General features: G+C 38.2%; 1 protein-coding gene across 4 annotated transcripts in view; it reads left to right on the plus strand.

Moving 5' to 3' along the window:
- Positions 1-14174, plus strand: part of Prkdc (protein kinase, DNA activated, catalytic polypeptide) — a 204796-nt gene that overhangs the window by 19481 nt on the left and 171141 nt on the right. For all 4 annotated transcript variants that reach the window (XR_003951769.1, XM_006521861.4, XM_017316892.2 and 1 more), the window contains exons 11-15: positions 6059-6205; positions 7284-7448; positions 10665-10833; positions 12358-12407; positions 13589-13714. Coding sequence is in view for 3 of the 4 variants with exons in the window: in XM_006521861.4 (XP_006521924.1) it covers positions 6059-6205; positions 7284-7448; positions 10665-10833; positions 12358-12407; positions 13589-13714 (657 nt within the window). In the remaining variant the exon portion in view is untranslated. The remainder of the gene's footprint in view (positions 1-6058; positions 6206-7283; positions 7449-10664; positions 10834-12357; positions 12408-13588; positions 13715-14174) is intronic.

Below are 14174 nucleotides of genomic sequence, written 5' to 3' on the forward strand. Positions count from 1 at the left end.
CTAGGTTCTGAGGAAGTGTGCACATACACTGGCTGTGGTGGGAAATGCTAGAGAGGTATGACAACAGTTTTGTTTGAAGCTCTATCAAAACTGGGTAAGTAGACCTGGATATGGTGGCACCAGTTCCAGGGAATCCAATACATTATTCTGACTTCAGTGGGGCACCAGGCTTACATGTGGCACATGTACATACATGCTGGCCAAACACTCAGACACAGAAACAAGGTCAAGTGTGGTGGCACACGCCTTCTATCCCAGCATTCAGGAAGCAGGTGGATCTCTTGTGAGTTTGAAGCTAGTCTGGTCTATAGAGCAAATTCCAGGACAGCCATAACTATGTAGAGAGACTTAAAAAAAAAAAAAAAAAGGACTAAGAAGTAGTTAATTTCACAAGCCTGTTCTTTAAAACCTATGTGCAATGTGCACTGTTGTCTTGAGACTCAAACTTTTATGGGAGGGAAGGAAAGAGAAAGCATTGTTGTTCTTAGGTGTTGCTAATTTCAGGAAATTAAAAAGATAGGTACAATGGCTTTCTGTCCCCTTTATATTCTAGTCTGTCTCTCCCAGCTTCTGGTTCCTCCCTCCTCCTCCTCTTCCTCTTCTTCTTTAAGATTTATTTAATCTACTTTATTTGTTATTTGGTGTTTTGAGACAAGGTCTCTCTATGTAGTCTTGGCTGTCCTAGAACTTGCTAGATAGACTGGTCCCAAACTCACTTCCTCTGCTATAGCAGTGAATTGTTAATCTGCTCTGAGTTCCAGGCAGGCGAGCGCACTAACTGTGCCACCCACCCGAGTTCTCTGGATTTGAAAATGAAAACATACACTCACACACACACACACTCAACCTTTATATTTTGATCTGGTGTTCCTGAGGTAACAATTTCTAAATCTATATATTATCTTTGCTGCCCTGTTTCTTTCTGGGCAGCCCTCCCATGGGGCCACTTTCCCTTTGCACCTACAGTACTGGATGATTTCTCCTCTGCAGCTTTTAAATCTGATCTCTCTGCATCATGGAGATCCTCCCCCTCCCCCTCCCCTCCCCCTCCCCTCCCCCTCCCCCTCTCCCCTGTGATTCTTACCAGGTAATCCTAAAAGTCCCGCCCCTTTCACCCTGCCCAGTCATTGGCTGTTGGGGATGGGGACCTCAGTGCCTGGACATGCAGATTCCTGCGTGATTCTTGGGAGGTGAATTAAGACAAAGCATTAGAACCAAGCCCCAACACTCTGCCTCCCCAGTGCTAGGATTAAAGGCCTGCACCACCATGCCTTGCCCTGTTATGTGTCTCAGTCTTTTGCCAGCATGTATGTATGTATGTATGTATGCATGTATGTATGTATGCATGTATGGATGCCACGTATGTGCCTTGTGCCCCACTGAGGTTAGAGTAATTTATTAGATTCCCTGGAACTGGAGTTACAGATGATTGTGAGCTACTGTGTGGGTGCTGGGAACCAAACCCAGCTCCTCCTCAAGAGCAACATATATTCTTAATGACTTGATCTCTCTAGCACCTTCTTCTTCCTTTTAAAAAGAGATTTAATTTCTTGAGCGTTTCATGTATGAGTACTGCATTTACCTCATATCTAGTTCTCGCTCTTCCTCTTCGTCCTCCTCTAACATGTCACTCTCCACTCCCTCTCAAGACATGTTCTTTAATTATGATTGTTACCTATATATACATGTGTGTATTTGAGCTTATTCATTGTTGTGTGCATGTGTTCAGGGGAGAGCATTTGGGATTGGATAACCTAGCAGAAACCATTGATTGCCTTCATCTCGGGTTAAGGCCTTGTGAGATTTCCCCCTGTCCATTTTGGCATGTCAACTGGTGTTGTCATTCTTCAGATCTTATGTAGGCAACTATATTGTTACAATGCCATGTGAACAGCTTTCCTGTCACATATAGAAGACACTTTCTCCCAGCACACATCCTGGTTCTCTGCCTCTTATAGTTTTATTCCTTGCCTCTCATAATGTTACCTGAGCTCTCCATAGTCAGTTGTTCTTTGCATTCTGAAAAGTTGTAGCATCTGTGATGGTTTTCATCTGCTATAGAAAGAAATTGCAAGGGTATTTGGTTGAGAAAGCTACACTTACCTGTGGATGAAAGATACATATTTAGACTGCAGCTAGAAATTACACTCATTTAGGAAAGAGACAGTGGTAGCTGATCAGCCTTTTTTTTTTTTTTTTAATTTTATTTTATTTATTTATTTATTATATGTAAGTACACTGTAGCTGTTCTCAGACACTCCAGAAGAGGGAGTCAGATCTCGTTATGGATGGTTGTGAGCCACCATGTGGTTGCTGGGATTTGAACTCCTGACCTTCGGAAGAGCAGTCGGGTGCTCTTACCCACTGAGCCATCTCACCAGCCCCTTTTTTGGTTTTTCGAGACAGGGTTTCTCTGTGTAGCTCTGGCTGTCCTGGAACTCACTCTGTAGACCAGGCTGGCCTTGAACTTAGAAATCCGCCTGCCTCTGACTCCCAAGTGCTGGGATTAAAGGCATGCGCCACCACGCCTGGCTTTTTTTAATTCTTTTTTTAACATCATTTCTTAAAGTAGTAGTTTTAAAATTTTAAAATGGATATCCAATTTAACAATTTTAAGCTGGCTTTTCTTTTTTTCTTTTTTTAAATTAGGTATTTTCCTCATTTACATTTCCAATGCTATCCCAAAAGTCCCCCATACCCTCCCCCCCTCCCCTACCCATGGCTTTTCTTTCTTGTTTGTTTGATTTGTTTTTTGTTTGTTTGTTTGTTTGTTTTTGGTAGAAAAAATGTAATTAAAACAAGTTTGTGCATTGATACTTATGGCTTAATTAGAATAATGTTTGTCCAGGTTAAATATGTACTAGTATTCACTCAAAACAGTAGTTCAATTGTAAGAGCTCTCAGAAGCAAAAGTCCATTTACTGAAGTAATTCAAAAATTTTTATATAAGTGAAAACAATTGTCTGAAAAGGTCAAGAACGTACTTAATCACCTCACATATAAACACTGCCTATCAAGTCCCTTTCCTATTAAATTTCAGAGCATAAGGATGAATATTTCTACCAACTACTGACCTGGTTACTCAGAGGACCTTTGAAATGTTATCCCTAATTTAACAGACTCTGATAGTTTAGGTTTGTTTGTATAGACATCTAGTTAGTACTACCTTGGAACAACTGATCCCCACCCCCACCCCCCTTTTTTTAGTAGTTCTGTGGTATGTCTGATACAAGTGAGTATAAATAAATGAGGAAACTAATCTAATCAAGAGCATGGTCTTATTATAGTGAAATTGGTAGATAAGGCTGGCCTTGAAATCAGAGATCCTCCTGCCTCTGCCTCCCAAGTGCTGGGATTGAAGGTGTGTGCCTCCATGCCAGGCTCTAGCGTCTCCTTTTCACGCCCTAAGATTTTCTTCTTTATTTTTTTTCCTGTGGGAAGTTTATACTTGTCACATTTATATTTAGATCTGTAATATATGTTGAATCATTTTGTGTATGGGATAAAGTAAGAGTGATATTGTCTAATCTACTCCCATTTCTTGGTTCTAGCAATACTTATTGAAAACATGCTTTTTTTTTTCTTTTTTTGTCCTTTTAATCTTTGTCAAAAATTACCTGACTTATAGTTCTTTCTTTTTGGACTTTTAATTTGCTCCATGAGTCTTTTTTTTTTTTCTTTCATTTCTTGAAGCTAGGTAGTAGATGTGCCAATTTTCTTTTTTTCCATAATTATTTTAGCTATGGAATGTACAATTTTGAATTTAAGAATTATCCCATGGGATAAAATTTTTTCCAAAACTCAGTTTTATATAAAGTTCTTGTGAAAAAACATTGCAGGTTTGTTACATATAATTTAAATATGAGTACAAATTTAAATGTGTGTGAGTGTGTGCATGCACATGTATGTGTGTACAAAGGTGCTGTGGTTCTTGCTTGTCGTCCCAGCCCAGGAAAGAGGATTGTTGCAGGCCAGTCAGCCTGAACTACCCAAAACAAAACAATAGCCAGATAGCAGTGACACACACCTTTTAATCCTAGCACTCAGGGAGGCAGAGGCAGGTGGATCTTTGAGTCCAGCCTGGTCTACAGAGTGAGTTCCATGATGGCCAGAGCTGCACAAAGAAACCACCACCACCACACACATACAAAAGCAAAAAACAAAACAATAAACAAAAGAAACCAACCAACCAACAAAAAGTGTAAAGAAGACTGTTCAAATCTGATATCCTACAACCAAGTAAACAGTCATTTTCCATTTTGGTGACTATTTTCTTTTTTTCTCTTCCCTCCTCTTATATTTTTACATAATTTTTGTAGCTTCAAGATTTTCCACAGCATTGACATTTCCCTAATAATATATTGGAATTTACTTGATTAATTTTTAACAGTAGCATAATGTGTCATTATGAACCATGGTGTTATAAATGGCCCTTTGTGAAATAATTATTTTTAACTTTTTGCTATTATAAGAAGATAGTTGGATACAAGGGCACAAAAATGACAGGATCCAATACTAAATTAGTTCAAGTTTATGTGATTGAATAGTTTACAGTAAGATGAAGATATTTTCAGTAACTAAGTAGATACTACCTAATTTTTTTTGGTTGTTGTTGTTGTTTTGTTTTGTTTTTGTTTTTGTTTTTTTGAGACAGGGTTTCTCTGTATAGTCCTGGCTGTCCTGGAACTCACTCTGTAGACCAGGCTGGCCTCGAACTCAGACATCTGCCTGCCACTGCCTCCCGAGTGCTGGGATTAAAGACGTGCGCCACCATGCCCGGCTTCATGACATGCTTTGTGAAAGAAGTTTTTGAAGCACTATGTATGGTAATTCCATATTTTCAAAGTTAGTGGGAGTAAAGAGCCAAGAAGGACATGCTCAGATATAATGCTTTGGGAATAATTAGGAAATATGTTGGTAAATTAACAGTGGAAGTAATTGATTTTTCCACCCTGCCTTTGATAGTTACCTACATTGTTTTCTATACTTGAGTAGAATTTGTGCTAAAATTAAGAATGCTGTTTTGAACCCTATGTCCTTGAACATAGGATGTTTGCTGTTTGTCTGGTAGTTATGCTGGCTAGTTTTTATGTTAACCTGACACAAACTAGGCTAATCTGGGAAGAAGGAATTGTAATTGAGAAAATGCCTCCATAAGAGTGGCCCGTTAGGCAAGTCTATTCAGCATTTTTGTGATTGGTGATTGATGTAAGAAAGTCCAGCCCATTGTGGACAGTGCCACCCTTAGGCAGGTGATCCTGGGGTGTATAAGAAAAGAAATTGAGCAAGCCAGGTAAAAGGAAGCCAGTGAGCAGCACTCTTCCATGGCTTCTGCTTTGCTTCCTGTCTCCAGGTTACTGTCCTGTTTGAGCTCTTACTTTCCCTTAGTGATGGATTGTGATATGGAAGTGTTAGCTTAAACAAAGTCCTCCTTAAATTGTTTTTGGTCCTTATGTTTATCACAGCAGGAGAACTCCTCATTAAGGCAACAGTGATCTCAAGTATCTCCCTTCTCTTCCTGCACATAGTTTTAATGATATCTCTTGCATTTGAATCTCAAAAATACCTGAAATTGGGCTGATGGCTTAATGAGTAAAGACGATTGCCACTAAGCCTGATGACTGAGTTAAATATCTGGGACCCACATGGTGGGTCTTTCATAGTTTATCTTCCTGCCATTATACACACACACACACACACACACACACACACACACACACACACACACAATACTATATTATACATTCCCACAAACAAACAAGCAAACAACAAATGTAGCTAAGAAAAATTTAAATGTGACACGCCCTTTTCTGGTCATCTCTGTTTTCCTGGTCTCTTTTACCCCACCTCCCACCCCCCTCTTTTAAGGAAATATGCATCACATAACAGTATATCCTTAGTTAAGAAACTGTCTTTTCTGGACTTACGTTATCTAAGCATATTGAAGCAGAGGGTTCTGATTAAAAGCAATCAAACAGTATGTTAATAGTTATATTTGCTTAAGTCCTTTTATTTTGCTATTAAATGTTTCTAAGGAGTAAATGTCATGCAATTACAGATTTCGTTTACTGTGGCAGAAGATGCAGAGTTGCATAAGAGCAGGCTGAAGTACTTTATGGAACAGTTCTATGGAATCATCAGAAATACAGACTCGAACAACAAGGAATTAGCCATTGCTATTCGCGGATATGGACTATTTGCAGGAGTATGATTCATTTATTTACTGTATTTTATGGCTTTGTTTTTATTTAGCTATTTGCAGGAATCTACTATTGGTATTCTATTAATAGTTCAATTTTCAGTGTTTACTATGTATTAGCATACATGTATTATCTTAGATTCCTCATAGTTCACCTATAAGATGAACTATTATTATTTTGTTTTATACATGAAAAAAAAAAGACCAGGATAAGTTAGCTAATCTCTCAAAAGTTACCCTGAATTGATTGTAACAAGACATAGCTCTTACCTGCTATATGCCTGTAATTCCAGTGTAGAAAACAGAGGAGGAGGATTAAGAGTTTGTGGCCAACCTGGGCTACATAGTATTCTAGGTCTAGGTTAGGCCATCTAAACATAGTTAACCAAGAAATACAAACACCTCCAAGCAAACAAAATCCATATAAATTTGATTCTAGAGGTTAGAAGCATCCTCTTTTTCTTTGTACTCTATAGTCCCCTTACATTAAAAACTATAAAACTGTATATATAGATAGTTATAACTAAGTTATGACTAGATATGAAACTACAGTTGTGTTCACTAAAAGTTTTAGACAAGATATCTTAGGGCAGAAAGGCAGCATTTTTAAGACTAGCTGTATTCCTACCTATAATCCAGGCTTCAGGAAGCTAAATTGCTATAAGTTGAGGACAGCCTGGGTAACATACTAAATTCAAAGTTAGCCTAAGCCATATCCACCCCACTCCACTCCCATCTCCATTTGTTTCTGTTTGAAGCTCTAACTAATCCAGGGACAAAATAAGTAGTATGTGAGAAGTCTCGTGTTTCAGTGCTTAGCTTTACAGGGCCAGCGCATAGTGAGAACTGTCCTTTAAACAGCCTAGAACATAATTGACATGTGTATAACTAACTATTTAGGGTGTGAAAATATATATATGTGTGAAAATTATAAGACACAATATGTTATATACAGTAAGATAAACAGCTTACATTAATAATATTCAGCAGTTTATAGCCACACGTCTTAATATGACATGTTAATATAAAATACCTTTGTTTTGATGCTGCTAAGATTCCGGTTTCTGTTTTGCCTTTCCTAAAGCCTTGCAAGGTTATAAATGCAAAAGATGTTGACTTCATGTACGTGGAGCTCATTCAGCGCTGTAAGCAGATGTTCCTCACCCACGCAGATGCTTCTGAGGATCATGTTTACCAGATGCCAAGTTTCCTTCAGTCTATTGCAAGTGTCTTGCTTTACCTTGACACGGTAAGTGAAATGGTTGCACTGAGCATGGTTGTAAGTACTTAATCTCATCTCCACGATTAACCTTGGTTTCTAAGTAATAAAAAGCACAGAATTTCTTGGTTAAATTATCAATTGTGGAGCCTCTTAATCACAATATAAAATGGATAATATCCCAGAAACTTGCTTGCAGATACTAATTTAATTTTTTGAAACAACAAAGTTTAGCAATAAGTGTGTAACAAGCACCATTATAACTGTAAGCTCTTGAAATGAACAGCATTGCTCACCATCTATCCAAAACTCACTAATACTTCTTTTGACAATAGGTAGTTAAAGTCCCAAAGGACAGTTGCTGATGAAAGCTGTGTTTGCTAGCCTAATAGTCTGCTGGACCTGCTAAGGTTACTCTTAACTTCTGGTCCCATGTTATCTCAGAGTCTAAAAAGGAACACAAAAGCTTTGAGATGAGACAGTAAAGGAGCCAGGCCCCTCAGGGATTATAACTGATCTAGACTGAAGTACTGAGGTAGGTAGCAGAAACTAGAGGGTTCTTGACTTTCAGTTTAGCCAGGTTTGGCATGTCACAATTCTAAGCCTGAGGCATCCCAATTGCTTTGCTCAAAGGGTAGGGAAGGTAAGGAGGTTGAGACAGACACTTGAAACCCTCCCCTGTTCCAGGCCTTCTCTTCTGTGGAAGGACAGAACCCTTCACAAAGAATTTTGAGTGATACAGAGTACATCCAGTGTAGCTACCCTGTGAGCCTCGTGACAGCTTATTAGTATTGGTGTCATAGATGTTGTTGTTGTTATCTAAAGCAGGCTTACTAAAACTATTTCCACTCCTGATTTTTTTTTTAACCAGGGAATTTTTGATACAGCCCTGGGTATATAAGTATATTAAATAGTTGTACAAATCAAATTTTCTTTCCTGTTTTTTTTTTTTTTCTCCTTCCCTTTCTCCCTCTTGTTCCAGCCCACCTCACTCTGGTCCCTCCTCTCTCCGGCTTATAGGTTCTTATTTCTAATTATGGATGGTTGTGAGCCACCATGTGGTCGCTGGGGTTTGAACTCATGACCTCTGGAAGAGCAATCGGTGCTCTTAATTGCTGAGCCATCTTACCAGCCCAAATGTTGTCTAATAATAAAGAGTAACTAAACTTATCTTAAAACAGTCCTTAGGTTTCTGTATAGCTTTACCATTTATTAAAGATGAGAGGAAATTTACGTACTAGTGAGATGGATTTACATACTAGTGAGATGGATTTACATATTAGTGAGATGGATTTACATACTAGTGAGATGGATTTACATATTAGTGAGATGGATTTACATACTAGTGAGATGGATTTACATACTAATGAGATGGATTTACATACGAGTGAGATGGATTTACATACTAGTGAGATGGATTTACATACGAGTGAGATGGATTTACATACTAGTGAGGTGGATTTACATACTAGTGAGATGGATTTACATACTAGTGAGATGGATTTACATACGAGTGAGATGGATTTACATACTAGTGAGATGGATTTACATACTAGTGAGATGGATTTACATACGAGTGAGATGGATTTACATACTAGTGAGGTGGATTACATGTTCACTTTTACATAAAGATTTAAATGCTGGTTGACTGCTGCTGTAAGATGTACAGTATCAGAATCGATAAATGATTTTACAACCACCAAAGCTGAGAATGCTTCTTGGCATAAATGTATAGCACAAACTGGCAGAAACATATATATAGGGCCATTTCAGAACTGGAAATATTGTCCTAATCCCAAGCCATTATTCACTTAATGATTTTTCTTTCTAATGGAACTTAAGTCAGAAAAGGCAGAAGTTCTGTTGTTTTTCTTTTAGAACAGATTTTATGTATTTTTATTTCTTAGTCATACAAGTGTTTTGCCTACATATATGAATATGCACCTAATGTGTATCTGATGTCTAGGGAGGGCCCTGGAACTAGAGTGACACCATGGTAACACTGTGAGCTGTGGGCTCTGGGAACCAAATCCTCTGTAAGGGCAATAGGTGCTTCCAACTGCCTAGCTGTGCGTGTATCCAGCCTGACAGTAGCTTTTAAAGTCAAATATTCTAATACAATATAATTCAAAGATAAAGTAATTTAATAATTACATGCCGAGGAATGATAGAAAAATATCAAGTTTTTTATTAGTCTTTTTTTTTTTTTTTTGGCTTTTCGAGACAGAGTTTCTCTTAATAGCCTTGGCTGTCCTGGAACTCAGTCTGTAGATCAGGCTGGCCTTGAACTCAGAAATCCACCTGTCTCTGCCCCTCAAGTGCTGGGACTAAAGGCATGTGCCACCACTGCCTGGCTGTCATTGTTTTTCTATAAGAGGAAAAAACTAGCATGTCAAATAAAAAGACTAATTCATAAGGCAGTTTTGAATTTGAATTGAAGTGTTTCAGGTAGTACGTATTGGAGCTACATGACATGATGCAGAGAGTGTGTTCAGAAGCTAGGTTGTAGTAAAGTCATGTGACACTGTAGGCAAGCATTTCTAGACATTCCTTGGATTCTTCATTTCTTATTTGTTAACTCTTTTGTGTATGAGTGTTTTGTCTGAATGGGTGTGTGATCGCCACATGCATACCTGGCCTTTCAAAGACCGGAAGAAGGCATTAGATCACTTGGATCCATAGTACAGACAGTTGTGGGCTGCCATTTGTCTGCTAGGAATAGATCTAACCCTGGGAGAGTACCAGAGCTCTTAAACTTTGAGACATCTCACCAGCCCCATACCTCGTGTTCTGTACGTTTGATTTTTAAAAATAACTTGCCATCTGGGTATTTGGAAATGTTTTACTATTCTGGTATATCTTCTGATCTCCATAGTTGATTGTGTGATACCATTTGGATCACAACACACAATTTAAGAAGCTGCAGTCTGGAGCAGAAAAATAGGTGTTACCCTTTTCCATCTTCCTTAAAGATTCAGATAGCCACTTAGAAGTGTGCTGTAGATGCCACTCAGTTTGATTTTGGCAGCTACAATAGTTAGATAGGTTAGCAAATCAGTATTTATATTTACTTGTGACTACTCAGTTATAATAAATTAGAGTATATATATATATAATACTCTATATACTATTTCTTTTCTTTATATTTTATATATTAAAATCTTTATGTCATTAAATATATATTATATATTAAAATATTATATTTATTCCCTGTTCTAATTTTGAGTTCTTCTCCATTTCTGGTAGGTTCCGGAGGTATATACTCCAGTACTGGAACATCTCATGGTGGTACAGATAGACAGCTTCCCTCAGTATAGTCCCAAAATGCAGTTGGTGTGCTGTAAAGCAATAATAAAACTTTTCCTAGCCTTATCAGAGAAAGGACCAGTTCACTGGAATTGCATTAGTGCTGTGGGTAAGCTTGCCCTTGATTTTCATTCTGAATATGGTAAATGCTAAACATTTAACATGCTATTTGATATATTTAAAGAAAATCTGGTTCCCTAATTCTTTGTGTATATATTACTTTTTAGAGAACTTTCATGTTGATGAATCAAAATCTTTTTTTAAAAGTAGACTTTGGAGTCAGTGGTACCTACTACTTCTGTACGTAGAATCTTTTATTTTCTTTTTGACAATTTCAAAAGTATAAACAGCACATCTGGATTATACGTACCCATGTCTTAGTTACTGTTCTATAGGTGTGAAGAGACAATTCAACCAAGGCTACTTAAAAGAAAGCATGAACCGGGGCTTGCTCATAGATACAGGGAATTTAGTTAGTCCATGGTCATCATGGCAGGGAGCATGGCAGCAGATTGGCAGACCATGGTGTTGCAGCAGTAGCTGAGAGCTCACATCTGATCCGTAAGTTTAGTCAAAGAGAGACAAGAGGCAAGAGTTTTTCTAATCTCATAGTTCATTCCCAGTGACACACTTCCTCCACAAAGCCACACCTCCTAATCCTTCCCAAACAGTTTCATGAACAGAGGCACCAAGCATTTCACATGTATAAAAGAGCCCATGGGTGCCATTCTTAAACAAATTACCACAATTACCGACTCCTTCCTCCTACTCCATGTATGAATCCTCAATTTCTTCCTCCCACTAACCCCTCCATGTTCTCTTTCTCATTGTTAATTACCCACCGAGTCCTATTGCTGCTGCCTCTTGACTTGATTTTGTGCAGATAACTACAGTGAGTTTGTAGGTACTGTAGCCATGTCATGTCTAGAAGACAGCATTTCATAGCATTCCTCTTCATCCTATGGCCCTTAACATTCATCTCACTCATCTCACTCTTCTTCCAAGATGCTCCATGAGCCTTGGGGTGTGGGTGGGGATATAGATATCCCATTTACAGCTGAGCACGTAATAGTCATTAATTATCAGCACCTTGACTGGTTATGGGTGTCTGCATTGACTGGTGCCCACTGCAGAGAGATACTTCTAAGCCTAAAAATGTAGACCAGATGGAGTACATTCGGAGTGGTGTGGCCTGAGACAAACATAGATAGTTAGAAGGCAGTTTTATTATGTCTATTTAACAAGGTAACTATACTAGATTGTTCCACAGGGCATCATGCCCCCTGAGCTATGGGCTTTTTTTTTTTTTTTTCTTCACCGAAAAGCCTTTTTCTTTAAGCATCTTTGGTTTCTGAATCTCCTTTTATTTTATTTTATTTTATTTTAGACAGAGTATCACTGTGTAGCCTAGGCTGACTTTGAGCTCCACTGTTGTCCAGCTTCTACTGTGCAAATGCTCAGATTATAGATGTGTGTTACCATACCAACTTTATCAATAGTTCAGAATTTAAAACTAAAGGTATTAACAGATTTCATATAGAAATTAAGAGGCAAAATAATTATTGTTGTTTTTATTGAGTGATTGTGCTTCTTAGTGTTTCCTTCATTGTTATTTTGTTTTCTTCATTTTTAGTGCACCAAGGTTTAATTAGAATATGTTCTAAACCAGTGGTCCTTCAAAAGGTAAATTCTGATTCTAAAGTTTCAAAAACTGCTCTCATCATTGGATGCTAGAAACTGTTTTAGCATTAAATATATAAAAAAGCCTTTCTTAGTTTAGCCTCCACCATTTTCTTGAGATATTCTTACACATTGCATGCTACCCTTGAACTTGATGTAGCCAAAGATCACTTTGAACATCCAGTATTTCTGCCTGTACTTTATAAATGCTAGGATTACAGGTCTACATCCGTGCACCATATTGATGTAGTGCTGGGGATTGAACCTAGGCTTTTGTGCATACCAGGCAAGCAATCAGCCAGCCAAGTCCAGCTCACCCATGCCTTACATTTTGAAGTTTCATGTATAAATACCAGCCTCTATTGGATAAATACACTTCTAAGGAATAAAATGATGTTATATATACTTAAAATTTTTTTTTCAGTGTGTAGATGTATATGTGTGCTTGTGTGTGTACATGCAGTAGTGAGCTTGTGGCTGTTGGAAGGCAGTGTTTAAAATTTAATTCTCTTCTTCCACCATGTGGGTTCCAGGAATCTAACTCAAGTCATTAGACTTGGTAGCATGTGCGTTTACCTGCTGAGGCATCTTGCTGTCCCTGATAGCTACATGTTTACAAAGAATCTTTACAATCTAGGAGGTGATATAAATGTATACAAGTTAGTGGAACTCCAGGCCATGAGTGGAATGAGAGTTTGGATCACATGAGGAGAGGGATGATGTGTAGTTGGTTTGGTAGGTAGATGAGTTAAAAATTCTCACTGGCTACAGTCACTGTCTTACTGTTACAAGAAATATTAAAATAGAACCCATACTACTGTCAGCATGGCATCGGCATCCTGGCTTCCACTATCCAACCGGGAAGTCCCGCCTACTCACCCAGTGATTGGTTCCTTTATTCATTAGGAGAAGGTTCACAGGAAGTCACCTGAGTACGTGACTCATTCCTCCTTCCAGACAGCCCCTCCTGGGAAAGCTTAACATCAAAATACAAACAGCACCAGAGCCATCCACAACATTTTACCTTTCCAGTTGTCTTTTACTATGTTGTCTTACTTTCTTTAGTTTATTGCAGAATTTATCTTGGTTGCTGTTTTAGTTTAGAAAATTCTGTAAGTCATTATGTTCTGGCATGAGCTACCCTGTATGTCTACCAGTCAATAATGGGATATTGTCTTCTCTAGGATGTTGAGTCTAGGTCTGATAACCGTTCGGCCTCCGAGGAAGTCAGAACTGGCAGGTGGAAAGTACCTACGTACAAAGACTATGTGGATCTTTTTCAGCATCTTTTAGGCTGTGACCAGATGGAGGTAAATTTTTAAACATGCATATTTTTATTATGCTTCCATATTTGGGGAGTTTACCACACATTCATGTGGCAGTCAGAGGACAACTTCTAATAACCAGTTTTGCCTTTTGACCAAGTGGTTTCCAGAGATTAATCTCAGATTGTAAGGCTTGGGGACAAGTGCCTTTATTTATTTAGCTATCTCTTTAACCTCTGTTTTTTATTTTTTGAAACAGGGTCTCACGTAGCTCAAGCTAGCCTGGAAGTTGAATGTAACTAAGAATCAGCTTGACCTCCTGATACTCTTGCTTCCTACTCCAACCAAATTTTATAATTTGAAAGATATAAATGTACTCCACTTTTCATCTTTATTAAGAGGCTCAACTAAACAAATACACACTAAAAACCAAGCAGACAAGACACCATGTCTCAGAAAAACTAAACAAAACATCTCCTTGGTTATAGATGTCTTTTTTTTGTTG

Source organism: Mus musculus, chromosome 16 (genome assembly GCF_000001635.26).
Source record: "Mus musculus strain C57BL/6J chromosome 16, GRCm38.p6 C57BL/6J".
NCBI classification, from domain to species: Eukaryota; Metazoa; Chordata; class Mammalia; order Rodentia; family Muridae; genus Mus; species Mus musculus.